Genomic DNA, 16,558 nt, shown 5'->3' on the forward strand with positions numbered 1-16,558 from the left:
AAGAGCTACAGTATTTTAGATCTAAAAGGGTGATTTCTTTACATGTTTTCAAACCTGATTACAATACACACCAATGTACACTACCAGTCAAATTCTGCCTTCAAGTAAGTATGGGGAGAATGTGGCCCTCAAGTTTTCCAGGACTGTGAAATCCTGGCCTTGCTGAAGTCAACAGCAAAATTTCTATCAACTTCATGGGGCCACAATATCGGCTTCAAGTGTATTAAGCACATTATAGTCAAAATTATAATGGTTTGTTTCCCTCACATAAAATACACCTCTACCTCGATATAACGCTGTCCTCGGGAGCCAAAAAATCTTACCGCATTATAGGTGAAACCACGTTATATTGAACTTGCTTTGATCCACCGGAGTGCACAGCCCCGCCCCCCTCCCCCCCCGGAGCACGGCTTTACCGCGTTATATCCGAATTCGTGTTATATCGCGTGGCGTTATATCGAGGTAGCGGTGTATATCACACTTTCTTGTAGAAGAATTGTAGTAAACTTATCTCTTTACACAATATAAACAAGTTCTGACAAACTTGATATTCTTATGCCAGGATTATGATTATTATTAATGCAAATTAACAGGTGTAGGCACACAGCTATATTCCTTCTGCTTCATACAAAGTTAGTGCTAAAAGCATACACTCATAAAAAGTCTACTATATACTTACTCTTGTGTTGTTTCTTTCGGCCTTGAGTTCTGAAATCTCTTCTTCTTTTTCAAGCAGTTGCTCCCTACACACATTTAACTCTTTTGTCAGTGCAGCGAATTCCTACAAAAAAGAAATAAATATAAAGATTATTTTAAATGTACATGTTGGAGTGTATTCCCAAAATTAATCTGCATTGTAGCATTTTGGATTTAATATTTAAATACCGTATATGCTCGTTCATTAGCCCGTTCATTTATAAGCTGACCCCCCAAGATGGTTAAGTAAAAATAGCAAAAACTGTATGACCCTTTCATAAGCCGACCCTATATTTCAGGGGTTGGCCAACTTTGGCTCCTGTCTCGGCTAGCGGGCCTGGACGTTTTGTTTACCTGGAACGTTCATACGCATAGAGCCCCTCAGCTCCCAGGGTCCGCGGTTTGCCTTTCCCAGCCAATGGGAGCTGCGGGAAGTCGCGCGTCACTTCCCGCAGCTGCCATTGGCTGGGAACGGCGAACCATGGCAACAGAGATCTGAGGGGCTCCATGCCTGCAGATGCTCCAGGTAAACAAAACGACAATGTATTAGATATTCAATTCAATGATTCCATAGAGTTTAAAATCATCAAATTTTGGTGTAGACCCATTTATAAGCCAACCCCCACTCTTTGATGCATCACTTTTTTACCAAAAATATTCAGCTTATGAACGAGTATATACGGATTTTTTAAAAGTCCAGAAAGGCAGCAGTATAAAGTTAAAACAGCATAGATAAGTATTATCGTCTATAATAATATGTATTTGTGGTTACTGGTACATAATTCATAACTATGCGTAACTAAAGGATTCTAGAAAGTTATAGGTCAAAGTCAGCTTCAGAGCTTGGCCAGTTAAAATAGCTGAGGATCTGGCCTATAGTCTAGCAAATTATTTCTGAACATGTCAAATTATTTTGATTAGAGAATGGGAAGCAAATTAATTGCAATACCATAATCAATAACAACAATAAGCTGTTTCTATAGCACTGTCCATCCAATGATCTCAAAAAGCTCTACCACATTAGCATTTTAAGGTACCAATTCAAGAAAGCATCCTATTCAGGACAGCATTTAAGCATGTACTTAACTTTAAGCACCAGCTAAAGTCCCATTGAATTAATAGGTCTTTAGCAGGTGCTTTAAGTTAAGCAGGTGATTAAAAGCGGACATAAAAAGAAATGAAGTTTAGTGTACACTTAAGTGCTTTCCAAAATCAGGGCCTAAGGCACATAACTTTCCTGTGAGGTTGGTAATATTCTGTTTTTGATTTGTTTAGGTTTTAACTGATTTTTAAAAAAACAATAAAAATACCACAAAGACACTTTTTCGACAGAAACCCTGGACATGGCTAATGAAACGCACCTATTCAGAACACTGAGACATGTTTAAAATTACATTTGCCAATCAGTGAAACTGGCAGTATCTTTTTACCTTCAGACCTGAAATTACCAACTAAACCAGGGGTGCTGGAACAATTTTTATAGTGGGGGCCCTGAGAGCCATTGAACCAAACTGTAAACCCTGCATATAATGGAAACCACTTCAAGTCAGGGGGTGCTGCTGCACCCCTAGTTCCAGCACCTATGAACTAAAACATAAAAAGTGATAAGAGTCCTAGAGTTTATGGCTAGAAGGGACCCCTAGATCACCTAGCCTGACCTCCTGTATACCACAGGCCACCACCATGCAAGCACCCCCACACTAAACTCAAGTTCACTCTCCCTCATATACAAGCTTATAACACCCCCAACATCCCTCCTCTGAAGATAAACAGACTTAGACCAATAAAGGGAGTGAATTTCAATGACTAGACCCCTACCAAAAGCATCTTGATGACAGGCCCCTCTCTATGAAATGGAAGTATGCAACTCATGCACCTCTAGTTATGGCACCTGTAGCTTACAGCTTGGGAGAAAGCCATGTATGTATTAGAGTCATATTGTCACATGTTATGTATGCTGTGTAATACTAAAAGCTTTAATGTTTCTATTTGACATTTTCGGTTCAAATTAAATAATCAGCATGTCAGCAGAATATTATTTTGGGGCCAGTCTTGCAGTCTTTAGTCATAAAGGACTCCCACTGAATTCAAGACTGAAGGTAAAACTGAATTTACACTATATCATATGTGAAGCTGTGACAGGGTGTGCATACCCCGCACTAGGCGAGAAAGAGTTAATCCCACACTATGGGTGGAGGAAGTCCTACCCCTCAGACTGTGCTGGGCATGCTCCAACTGCTGTGCTAGTATAAAGGAGAGCAGCTCAGCTCAATCTGGGCTGGCCACTGAGGAGGAAGCACACTTGCTGGAGGCTACAGGCCAGGAGCCGCTACAGCCCCTCACTGCGGGAACCAGAGATCCCAGGGACCAGACCGGAGAACTGCTACCTACAATTCGTTGGCGGGAGTCAGCAGGGCTGTCCTTAGGATTTATGGGGCCCTCGCAGTATTATTAAACTGGTGCCCCTATGCCCGACTTGGGGCACAGTCACCACCCCCACGGACCCCCAGAAGACACCCCCCCATTGCAGACACACACCGAGCTTTGTACACAGCAGACGCTGGGGCAGTCCAGGCTCGCAGCCCAGGGGGCTGGGGGAGGAGGCAGCAAAGGATACCGAGCTGCCCGGCCTGCCTCACGGCGGTGGAGACTCACAGTTCCCTGCAGATAGCCCCACACCCGCTCACGCAGAATGCGCCGCGCCGGCGCATTTGGCTCTGTGAATACGGCCCCTGCCTAAGGAGACTGCAGCGTGCACTGGGTGTGCGGGAACCAACCCGCTCTTACCTGCTGTCCTGGTGGTGCCCCAAATGTTTGGGTGCCCTAAGCAGCTGCATATGTTGCATATGCCTAAGGACGGCCCTGGGAGTCAAGAGTTCCAGGGAACTAACCGCGTCAGGGAACCCGGAAACCCCAACGATATATGGACTACGGGTTCAGAAGACACGGTAGGAAGGGGACAAGGAGGCAGAGTGAGTGGTATCTCCCACCCACGTAAGGTCAGCATGTTGCAGTAGGATCCCCACTGACTGGTGGCAAACACACTCGTCACTGACAGGGCTCTGGGCCGGGACCCGTGAAGTTGGGTGGGCCCAGGTTCCCCTACCCTTGCTGCCACTTCCCCCTTTGGTGCTGACCCCTGTACTGGATGTTGGGCTGTACAGCCCTGAATGCCAAAGGCTGCCATATTGACTCTGGCCATTAGGCCATACAGTCCTGAACCCCAAGGGCAGCCATAATGACTCTGATCAACGGGCCATACTGCTGTCAGTCTAAGAACCGTCTGGTAGACTGCAACCGCAGTGGTATCACAACTCTGATCCCTCATCTTCCCCCAAAGAGGGACAGGATGTGGGTACGCCATGACAGAAGCCTTTCATATAATACCATTTTCTGAGTAACAGTCTAAAAGAATATTATCAAGTTGGCATTCTGACAAAAGTCCCATTGAACTCTCTGGGATTGACCATTAGTCTGTTATTCTAAATTCTTGAAACCATGAGTAAACTCCTGGCCCTACTGAAGTCAATGGAATTTTTGCCATTTTGACTTCAGTGGGGCCAGGATTTCACCCACATGATTTATTTTACATAAGGCATTACACACAGCATCAAGTAGTTGTGTTATCTGGTATATTGGAAGTTGATGGAAAAGACACTGCATATCTCTTGTACACAGTAAAGCACAAGGCTAAGGGTCAAATGCCTCCATCATCTGAAACATGTGATTCTCTCACAAAAAACTATCTGGAGAGCAGCACTGCTATTATCAAAATGAACATTTTATTTTTTAAATTACAAAATAATTTAAAACATGCTTTTTGAAGTGAAATTTTAACAACAGTCATCATTTACTGAAATGTCCCAGAAGGTGCCACAATTGAACTGAAGTCATACTTAATTACTCAAAAGAGGAAGCAGAAGATTGGGAGAAAACACATCCTTCTGGTCTAGCTTATTTGCCTCCAACTTTAAGTTGAAACCAAATAAAATTAAAGTGAAAAATTGGCCGTGAACAGGCTCAGAAGGGTCTTTGCCTGTTTTATATCTCAGATGCCTCCCACTGCACTGCTGAGAGTGGCTTTAATGCAAACCACAATGACTTCAAGGCTTAATACAGCAGATGCCATCAGTCAAGCTAGCGCTCACAGGGTGGATCATTACGTTTTAATTACATGTTTAAGTAATTTATGGCATATTTTAGTTACCAGAAATCAGAAAGCACACTTGGACCATACTTCAAATGCTTCTTAGCCAAGCTTTAGATAATATTTAAAATAAAGGTAGTCTTTAACTTTGTTTGAAGTTTTTAACCCTGAACATGGATTTATGCTGCTGTGGATAAGGAAAGGAAAAGCTTTGACATTCTCAACAAATTTCAGTTTAGAAACTCGTATTTGATCAAAGTAATTGTTTTAATGATGTTCTATGAAATAATTCTCTGTTCCTTTCATTTCATTTCATAGTCAAGTTCTCAAGCTCTTTGCTAGGCCACAAAAACCATGTTATAACTTCAAAAGGAAACCTAACAATGTCGGTTGAAAAAAATCTAGACATGAAAAAACCAAGGAAATTCTAGTTTTGCCCTAGAAAAGTGATTATTGTGATTACTGCCTCTAATTGGCTTTGAATTGTGCACACAGCTATGCTCTGCTAAACTTCCTGTTATTTTCCTTACCCATTCTCCCTCATCCCACCTTCACTTGTTTGTTTCATCTATGTGTTACAACTTGTCTTTTAGGGCTAGTCTACACTGGCAACGCTAAAGTGCTGCCACGGCACTGTAAAAAATCCACCTCCACGAGGGGTGTAGCTCCCAGCGCTGGGAGCACGGCTCCCAGCGCTGGTACACTGTCTACACTGGCGCTGAAACTTGCTATGCTCGTGGGGGTGGGGTGGGTGGAGGTTCACACCCCTGAACGAGAAAGTTGCAGTGCTGTAAACTGCCATTGTAGACAAGCCCTTATATTGTAAACTCCCTGGACAGGGACTGACATTTACTGTATATCTGAAAAACTTAGCACAATGGGACCCCAACCCACTTGTAGCCTCTCACCACTATTATACTATCAATGACAAATAATAATGCAAGTAAAATCAGTTTCATTTTGCTGGCCTTCATCATTGTCTTCAATTAGAAGCATTCACAACAAGTATCAAATACTACTGAGAAAATTATTTTACCAATGCCAGATATGTACATACTGTACACATTAACTGGTGCATTCGTTTTATTGCAATATTGTAATTCCCAGTAACCAGATTGAATATGTAGATGTACAGGATTCTTCTCAAGGCAGTCAATACGTTATGTGCAGTACAAGAGAGATAAAAAGGGTTCTTGGATGTAGTTGGCGTATGCCTCAGAGGTAGTATTATTTTAACACTTTCTGTGTTTAATTGAATTATCATGTTGTAGTCTCTTTTGTTCTTTAAATTAATTAGTTCATGCAATGATAAATGGCCCTAGTTATGCTGCTACTATTGCTGCTGTGTAGCTATATCGGAAAGGCTATTTTTTGAAGCAAAGAGGAACAAAGGAATGAGTGGGATTTACAACAAAAATAAAATAAAATAACAAAACACTCCACCCACTGTAATTTCTATGGCCTTCCAATATTTCTGTGGTGAAAAAACAGCTTTCAGAAACCATATTGTAAGGCATCACGTGAATTCTTCAGCTTTGTAACTCAGACGAGGTGAAACGCAAAGAAGTTAATTTCAAACACTATTCGAACACGTTTTTTATAAACTATGTTTCATGAACATTGTTTTTCTATTCTGATTTCAAAAGTTTAACCTCTTTTGGCATATTTTATATAGTATTTATATATAATATACTATATATTCTATCAATAGATGGACTATGAGACTTATGCTCCTAAGTCACTTTTGAAAGTGGAATTTAAGCGCTTAAGTGACTATGGTGCTTTTTAAATTTTTAGCCACAGCGCCTACTTTTGTCTATGCAGTTTATTGTAGGTTTGATATATTATCAGACAATGGCAATCTGACTAGAACTCTGTTATACACAGAAAAATGATAAAAGACAAAAACATCACATCACCTATGGGTGAACACTTTTCACAAAGAAATCATTTTATCTGACCTATCAGTCCTCATCCTCAAAGGAAACCTGCACAACACTTTCAAAAGACAAGCCTGGAAGCTTAAATTCATAAATTTGGTAGACACTAAAAAGCATGGACTGAAAAGACATACTGCATGTATGACTTATTACAACAATCTGTAACCCATTAACCCTCCCCTCCCCAAAAGCTGGAATGGTCCCTCAAAATATGTGTTAACTACTTATGCTAAACAATCTGTTCCACCTTGTATTTAGCAGTGAGTATGTTTCCCAGACCTGAAGAAAAGCTCTGTGTAAGCTCAAAAGTTTCTCTCTCTCACCAATAGAAGTTGATCTAATAAAAGATATTATCTCACCCACCTTGTCTCTCTAATATCCTGGGTCCAACACAGCTACAACAACACTGCATATATTTAAAGGATGTCATTTAAACCATATACCAAGGGACAATATTATATTTAACATTAATATAAAGAAATAAAAGTCAGTTTAAATGAGATACTCAAAACATATATATGCTCTTTCTATACACCCTTCTGGAAGATAAAAGTTACAGTCCTTCAATCTCAAACCCTACTGATAGCCTTGCTATATATTTTGTGTACTCATATCACAGTGCATGAGAGATTTCTAACTATATCCTAATGTTTTGACAGATTTCTCTCTTTTAGCTATAAATGTTATGCTTTCAAAAACTCATGAAAAAGAAGTTAAAGGTAATATTTTAGCATATTTCACATTCCATCCTCCAATTCATAGTCTTTAATAAACAAATAAGTCAAGTGACTACCATCTAAAATCCTGTAGTTACTGCTTGGGAGCTGTACTATGGCTGTACTCAGCTTTATTAATGACCAGATGTAAACTCTTTTTTGTTTGGAACTTAAATGCTTTAGGCTGATGGCATATGCTTGGATGCTGGGAAGGGTGTCAGCTGATGTCAAGGATTACACGTGTCACCTGATGATTTAGGATGATTCATAGTGATTAGCTACAGTAAGGCAGAGATACAGTCTGATAATAGACTTTTTGTTCTTTAGATTTAATGTCTATATGTATCAGTAGTTAGATATGGACATATGGATTTATCAGGTAATCTGTTCATCACTATACCAAATGCAAGATTGGTCCCTGCACTATGTGTCTAGTGCTCTGGCTGTCCAATTTTGAATAATTATGCAACAGAGTTTCCAGTACTTCATTTGGGGGACTATCCTACGGTTTTACAGAACTTACCCTAAGGACATTTTCTTGGTCATCAGCCTAAGTTTCCCATTGTTTAATTTCAAGTGATTACTCTCAGTTATACGTCTAGGGATCACCATAATTATCTTCCACACACGGGTAAATGTAGGCCCATACGGCATACCAGTACCGGCATGTATGCTGACGGGGTGGGGAGGGGTCAAAAGGGGCAGTTGCCCCAGGGTCGGCAATTTAAAAGGGCCCTGGGCTCCCGGCTGTTGCTGCTACCATGGCAGCCAGGGGCGGCTCCAGGCACCAGCGCATCAAGTGCGTGCCTGGGGTGGCAAGCCGCAGGGGGCGGCCTGCCGGTTGCTGTGAGGGCTGCAGTCAGGCTGCCTTCGGCGGCATGCCTGCGGGAGGTCCGCCGGTCCTGCGGTTTCGGCGGCGGGTACGCTGAAGGCAGGGGACTGGCGGACCTCCCGCAGGCATGCCGCCGAATCCGCGTTACCGGCGGACCTCCCGCAGGCATGCTGCTGAAAGCCGCCTGACTGCCGTGCTTGGGGCGGCAAAATACATAGAGCCATCCCTGGTGGTAGCAGCTGGAGCCCTGGGCCCTTTTAAATCACCGCAGGAGCCCCGGGCAGCGCGGGCCAGGCAGTGTGGATGGGCTGGCTGGGGGAGGCTGACCCCCAAGCCCTGCCCCTTCCAGGGGCCTGGAGTCGGGTCCCCGTAACAATAAGTGTTTAATACTACTTTAACCCCTGCTTACACGTCATCATCTACAGCCATCAAAAAGCTGTAGAATATATTCATAGCACTGAGTAGTCCTCATTTGGCCAAGATCCCTGTATACAGCTTTCTAGATCTTTTCCAGGAGTCAATACCCACAAGCCCCTTAATTATTTTAGTTTTGTTGTTCTCTGAATTTCCTCCATGTTGTTGATATCTTTGTGGTGCTGATATTTACAAAAGGCAGTTACCTCTTCTTGCATTAAGAGCTAAAGGACATTCAGTTTCCTTTTTATCTGAAATACTAGATAGCACCCAGTCGTCAAGAGCTTTGACTTCTCTTAATTGAAAGGTGACAGAAAGATTTTCTTCTCGGAATTTACATAGTAAGACTTCTACAGAGAATGTCTCACTGTAACAGTGGATTTGACCTTGGTCAACTTAATAACTTAGCTAAAACTTCACAACAAGCTGCTTGTGAATTCATGCTTCAGAAAAACATGTGTAAATGCTGGAATTCTTTTAAAGTGTATCATTTAAGTCTGGGATGTCGTCTGAGTTATGTACATGTAAATATCTCCAGAGTATGAAAAGCACAAGTTGAAAGCAAAGAAATATATGTTTTGTTTTACCCAGTTATGTAATAGCATGTGATGGCAATGACCTCTGCTCTTGTATTTGCCTCCTAGATGTACAGGAACCAAAAGAATACTGTCATCTAAAATTACTGTTTGTAGCAGAAATGTTGCATGGTCAGTCATAGTTTAGGACCCCTGAAGGTAGAATCTGCCGCATAACTAATACAATTTGACAAGCACAACTGCACTCTTAAAGTTGATACAGAAGTTGTTGGGCTATGAAGCCAATTAAGGAACTAAACAAGATTAAAACTATATGGAAATTACTCAGCTGTTTGCACTATTTTTATATTATAATATGAAAAGACTAATAAAGAAAAATTGCTAATGACATGAAACATAGGAAACTGCAATTATTTTGAAGTCTGAATAAACATACTGCAGGAGGTTAGATTAGTCTATTTACTCTGTTGAATATTTCCCCGCTCCCAATAGCTCACTTGAGATATAATAGACACAATGTGACTGAAAAATAGTCAAATCAAAATGTCAGATTTTCATTTACATGTGCATATCTTTGAAGAGCTGGCAGATCTTTAAAAAAGTTCTAAATTCAGATGTAGTTGAGAACCATTCAGAATCATAAAAAAATATAGAAATGTAGGGCTGAAAGGGACATCAAGCAGTCATCAAGTTCACACACACCCTCCCCCACCAAGTCAGGATTAAGTATACCTAGACCATCCCTAGCAGGTGTTTCTCTAACCTGTTCTTAAAAACCTCCAGTGATGAACATTCTACAGCCTCCCTAGATAACTTGTTCCAGTGCTTAACTATCTTTGTAGTTAGAAAGTTTTTCCTAAGAGCCAACCTAAATCTCCCTGGCTGCAAACTAAGCCAATTACTTCTTGTCCTTTCCTCAGTGAACATGATCATTTTTATAACAGCCCTTAACATATTTGAAGACTGTAATCATGTCTCCTCTCAGCTTTGTCTTCTCTAGACAGAATACACCCAGTTCTTTCAACCTTTCCTCATAGGTCATGTTTTCTAAACCTCATCACTTTTGTTGCTCTTCCCTGGACTTTCTCCAGTTTGTCCACATCTTACTTAAAGTGTAGTGCACAAAACTGGACACAGTACTCCAGCTGAGGCCTCACCAGTGCCAAGTAGGTGAGATAGATGGACCAATTACCCCCCACATCCTACATGTGACATTCCTGTTACAACATGTTAGAATGACATTTGCCATTTTTTGGCAACAGCATCATACTGTTGACTCATATTCAATTTGTGATCCACTACAATCCCACATCCTTTTCTGCAGCACTACTGCCTAGCCATTATACTCCACATTGTATTTGTACATTTGATTTTTTTCTTCCTAAAGTGTAGCACTTTGCACTTGTCTTTATTAAATTTCATCGTATTGATTTCAGACTAATTCTCCAATCAAGATCATTTTGAATTCTAATTCTGTCCTCCAAAGTGATAGCAACCCATCCTAGCTTGAATGGTATTTGCAAATTTTATAAGCATACTCTCCACTCCATCATTTACATCATGAATATAAACATTGAATAGTACCGGACCCAAGACAGACCAGAATACCTAAATGTTTTACAAAATAAAAAGCAAAATGAAAACTGAAGCTGCTTGCTCATTTACTGGGCACTGTGTTAACTCCCAGTTCAACAGACAGCTACTAGAGTAGATCTATAATTCCTCCAGTACAGGAAACAGAAGTGCAACCTGAGATCAGAGGGGACCAAGCTCAGCAGAAAGCCAAAAGATGCATGCAAGAAGGAACAGAAGGCTGGAGGTATTTGCCTGGGAGCTGGCTGTGAAGAAGGAAGGCAGCTTGAGAGCTGGGATAACTGCAGGAGAAGGTCACAGGGCAGTGATCGGCAGGCAGGCAGGAGAGTGTGAAGAGGTTACATCAAGAATTTACTACCTCTAAATCTCTGTTGTAGATTGCCGCTAGTGGCTGGGCTAGGAACTGATTTGTTTGCTTAGCATAACCACTAAAGGAAATGCACCTGGTGTATTTTACCTTTTAGTTTATAGATTCTAGTGCTGGGAGCACCTGTAGCACTTCCCTTCAAGCTTGTAGTACACCCAGGATACTACCAGCCTAGAGCTTGGCAAATAATGGATTTTTTGGTTAAATGACAACTTTGAAAAGCTGAAAAAAAATTGTTTTGAGTCAAAGAAAACATGTGTTGTGACAAGATTGAAGCATTTAATTTCCATTATGATCATTTTTAAACATTTGATTTTTTTTAAAAAATTGAAACTGCAAGTCATTTCAATCTGAAAAATTAAAATGTTTTGTTCTAAAAAAATGCTGAAACAAAATGGTTTGAATTTTTTTTAATTTTTGGTGTTTTTTTCGAAACGATCAATTTGGCCAAATTTACATGAATTCACAAAATGACAACATATCAGCATTTTTCACTTTGAACTTACTTTTCATTTCAAAATGTTTAAAAAAAGACAAACGTTTAAAAGGGTCAACATGGAAATGAAATGTTTCAATCTTGTCAATGCTCAGGTCAGTGGGTTACTACTTCACCAAATGAAAATTTCTCTTGATTCAAGATTTGGTATTTAGTTACATTTTTATACTGATATGGTATCAACTGATCCCTTAAATAGTGAAAATGTCAATCTTTTTCTGATCTCATGTGTTTAGGTTTCTCCCAAACACCACCAGTTTAAGAAAACAGGCATTAATACCTTCACATCTTAATTGAGATCCATGGTACACCCACACCTTGAGTACTGCATGCAGTTCTGGTCACCCCAGCTTAAAAAGATTGGAAAAGGTACAGAGAAGGGCAACAAAAATTATTAGGGGTATGGAACAGCTTCCATACGAGGAGAGATTAAAAAGACTGGGACTGTTCAGCTCGAAAAAGAGATGACTAAGAGAGAATATGATAGAGGTCTATAAAATCGTGAATGGTGTGGAGAAAATGAATAGGGAAGTGTGATTTACTCCTTCACATAACACAAGAACCAGGGGTCACTCAAAGAAATTAATAGACAGCAGGTTTAAAACAAACATAAGGAAGTACTTCTTCACACAATGCACAATCAACCTGTGGAATGGTGCCAAGCAGGGCCGGCTCTAACTTTTTTGCTGCCCCAAGCAGCAAAAAAAAGCGCCGCCCCCCGACCCCCCCCCCGCCGAGCGCCGCACCGCTGGAACACCCCCCCCCCCGAGCGCCGCGCCCCGCGCCACCCCCCCCGCCGAGCACCGCGCCGCCGGAGCCCACCCCCGCCCGCCGAGTGCCGCGCCGCCGGAACCCCCCCGAGCACCGCGCCCCGCGCCGCCCCCCCCGCCGAGCGCCGCGCCGCCGGAGCCTGCCCCCCCCGCCGAGCGCCGCACCGCCGGAGTGCCCCCCCCCCGCGGAATGCCGCGCCGTGCCGCGCTGCCCCCCGCCACCCCAAGATTGGCCGCCCCTTACCAGGTGCCGCCCCAAGCATGTGCTTGGTTGCCTGGTGCCTGGAGCCGGCCCTGGTGCCAAGGGCTGTTCTGAAGGACAAAACTATAACAGGGCTGAAAAAAGAACTAGATAAGTTCATGGAGGATAGATTCATCAATGGCTATTATCCAAGATGGTCCTGGATGCAACCCTATGCTCTGGGTGTCTCTAGCCTCTAATTGGCAAATGCTGGGAGTGGACAACAGGGCATGGATCACTCGATGATTGCCTGTTCTGTTCATTCCCTCAGAAGCATCTGGCATTGACTAACGTTGGAAGACAGAATACTGGGCTAGATAGACCATTGGTCTGACCCAGTATGCCATTCTTATGAGACAGCTCAGAGATTTTTTGCTTGTGATAGGAATTTATTTTATACAACTGAAATGTATTGTGAAAATCTCTAAAATCACATCATTCTCTGTTCATCCAGGTTTTGGGTTTGGACATATAACCTTGCTTTATAAAACACAGGGTACACACACACAAAATTACCAATGTGAGATTTTTTTCCCCATAAACTTTCAAAGTGATTTTCAGTCAAATTAAAGATCTAAGTAGCTTTGAATTTTCACTTTTCTTCTAAAATGACAATGATCAGCTTTAACGAAAATGGTTTGTGTTCAGAACTCATTCTAATCTGAACTATTTGTTAGATTGTAAATTCGGGTATAATCTTCTGAAATGTAAATTAGGAATAAGAAATTAACTAGAAATCTTGAAGGAAAATGTCGGGATTTTCTTCTTTTATGAGAAACTTGAGCCATCTGATCGTTTGTCAAAATGCAGTGTGCTGAATATATTGCCAGACTCAGAAGTAAATGTTGTATGCAAAATAGGTAAGTCATAGGTTTGCTGGCATTTAGATATTCTGTTGGCAGTACAAGCCAATTTTCCACAGCTCTGACTGTGTAAAGCAGGAAGCGTGTTCAACAAGATGCTGCATATTAATTAAAAAGATACTAATGTTGGATATCTGGTTTGGAAGAAATCTGACATGACAATACAAAAATAAAAATGTTAACTGACCCATGTTAATGTTTTTCCCACCAGGGCAAGGAAAAAAGAGAGAGAAATAAAATATATGCATAGAAAGGTAAAATATATGCATAGAAAGGTAAAACCCAGAATACTCATTATGGGTTAGAACCAAAGCCTCTTTAAGTCAATGGAAAGGTTGCCACTGATTTTAAGGGCTTTGGATCTGGCCTTATTTCAAAAGCTTGTTTTAACTCTATGCAAAACTCAAGTAAGTTTACATTGTTATAGAAAAATACACAGGTCCTAATGAAACGTGATCTCTCACATATCATAGAAGCTAGAGATGGTTTCAATTTGGCTTCCATATGCAGCCAAAATATTTGTGATGTATTCTGAAATTAAAGAAACTTCTTTAAAGCTTATAACTATATTAATTTAGACAAAATAATGCTACAATAACAATGGCTTTGTATTTGGGAAATAGAAACCTATATTAATTTTTGTAAAGGTACGTCTTCACTTACATCCGGGTCCGGATGTAAGCAATCGGTTTTCTAGTTCGATTTATCGCGTCTGGTTAAGACGTGATAAATCGATCCCGGATCGATCCCGGAAGTGCCCCGGATCGATCCCGGAAGTGCTCGCCTTCGACGCTGGTACTCCAGCTCGGCGAGCGGAGTACGCAGCATCGACGGGGGAGCCTTCCTGCCGCGTCTGGACCGCGGTAACTTCGGACTAAGGTACTTCGAATTCAGCTACGTTATTAACGTAGCTGAATTTGCGTACCTTAGTCCGAAGTGGGGGGGTTAGTGTAGACCAGCCCCAAGTGTTATTCTTTTGCCTCCCTCACTAAACAAACCAGACAATCAGTTTGAATCCCAAATTCAGACACAGTAGAGCAAAGTGCATTCTTGACTTCACTGCACGGATTTATACTGACTTCAGCTAAGTCTGAATTCAGCCCTGGATGCCCAATGAAGAGAGAAACGAAAGATTCTCAAAATAACTACTAGGATACAAAAATGTTCTTTATTTACAGGTGGGAAAAGGAATGAATCCTTATAAAGACAGACTTCTAAAGGTTTTTTTATTTGACCAGCACAAACTACGTAGACAGACTTGCTTCCCTGCATATTTGGATTTCATCTCTGACTCTAGCAGAAGAAACCTTCTTCAACATCTCACCATTAGGTCGCATGGGCTTTGTTTCACCTAATTCAGGGTGGTTTGGTTTAATTATTCTTCAATGGGAATTTTACTTTAAAAATAATCTATATGCTCTATTCAGTCATTTAAAACAAAATAATTAAGTTTTCATTTTGGTACTTCTGCCACTACCAGTGGCAGCTGGACACTCTCTAGCCTTCTAGATGTAATTCAATGTACACCCATTTTACAAACTGGTCAAAGGAGCAGTATTTGAATGTAAAGTAGGTTTAATGGCACTGGTCAGTTTCAAATGACATCTAAAGTTTGGATTAGATTTTATAATCTTTAAATCTTGCAAGACGTAGGGAGATTTTGGCAGGAATCACCTGCCAAAGAGTTCATTTGCTCTTCTGAGATTTCAGTTACATAAAAACTAGAAAATATGCCACTTCTAATTTTGGATCCAATCAGGAAGCAACAAATAAAGATTTGCTACCAGAGTTTTGTAGTGATGCATAGCTAGCTTAATCTATTACGTGCAATTTACATGGAGAGTTTCCTGCAATGCTCCATAAGTGATTTCCAAGAGCTACCCTTTTTTACAACAAAGAGATGATTCAGTCACCCTCTTTGCTCATCAGGTGGTTTTTTCCCCCCTCAAGTAGCTTTACCACTGGTACTAAATTATGTAAACAAAGTTATTTTATGATGTGGTCTTGAGTAACCTCCAACTTGATTTGACAGTGGCATTGAGTTTGATTTAAACCATCCTTTAAGATGTGAATGTAGGTGATTTTTCAGCTGAGTTACTCATATCCTATTTTTATACAGATGTTACACATGCTTCAGACTATGAAGAAATTACCTCTGTAGGTTCAGCTTATTTACTGCCCTGCAGGATACCCAGCATGTGGAAAGTGTGATTAAATGTGACACTGTGAGAGTTCATGAATCCACAAAGGAAAACACACAGACTGAGGATTTCTGTTATGTAAGATATAAAAATAATTCAGTAAGATGATGTAGTTGCGTCCCCACGGTTACAGTATTATTACTTTCAGAAATGCAAACATTAACTGAAGATATGAAAGATATAGACACTTACCTACTTATAAACATACAGTATATTGAACATTCTATAGCAGAAGTATTCTATAGTAAGAGGATACAAAACAATTCTAACCTATCCACAAGCACAAAATATTGCCAGTAAATGGATTCAGCACAGGATGTATGGAGAACTACAACAAAGTTTTCTGAAATAGAGCAATTTCTTCTTTAATTACTTGATGAATCAACAGCAAATTTTTGAACCAAGACCTGCAAATATGTGCAATAAGGTATTGTTTTCTCTGAAAAAAAATTGGGTTTGGGTATCATTCAGTACACTATTGCCCAAGACAACAACAAAGCAGAAGAGGGTGGAACTGGCAATATATATACAACTAACATCATGGAGAACCCCCATTGATTTTAGATGCATATAATTGGGGTTCATTTTGGTCGCACACAGCATGGCTTCATTTAAAACGTTTTGTAATTTCAACATTGGAGTGATTTGTTAGCTGTTGTTTTTGTTAAAAAAAATGTGACCCCAAACTCTCAAAATTATGTTTTTTAGAAGTCATGGAGAATAAAATCTTTAAAAATTGTTTGACA

General features: G+C 40.8%; 1 protein-coding gene across 3 annotated transcripts in view; it reads right to left on the reverse strand.

The window, feature by feature from the left end:
- Positions 1-16,558, reverse strand: part of PPFIA2 (PTPRF interacting protein alpha 2) — a 627,181-nt gene that overhangs the window by 276,131 nt on the left and 334,492 nt on the right. For all 3 annotated transcript variants that reach the window (XM_065422644.1, XM_065422656.1, XM_065422651.1), the window contains one exon: positions 680-781. In XM_065422644.1, coding sequence (XP_065278716.1) covers positions 680-781 — 102 coding nt within the window. The remainder of the gene's footprint in view (positions 1-679; positions 782-16,558) is intronic.

This window comes from Emys orbicularis, chromosome 1, assembly GCF_028017835.1.
Source record: "Emys orbicularis isolate rEmyOrb1 chromosome 1, rEmyOrb1.hap1, whole genome shotgun sequence".
Lineage (NCBI taxonomy): Eukaryota > Metazoa > Chordata > Testudines > Emydidae > Emys > Emys orbicularis.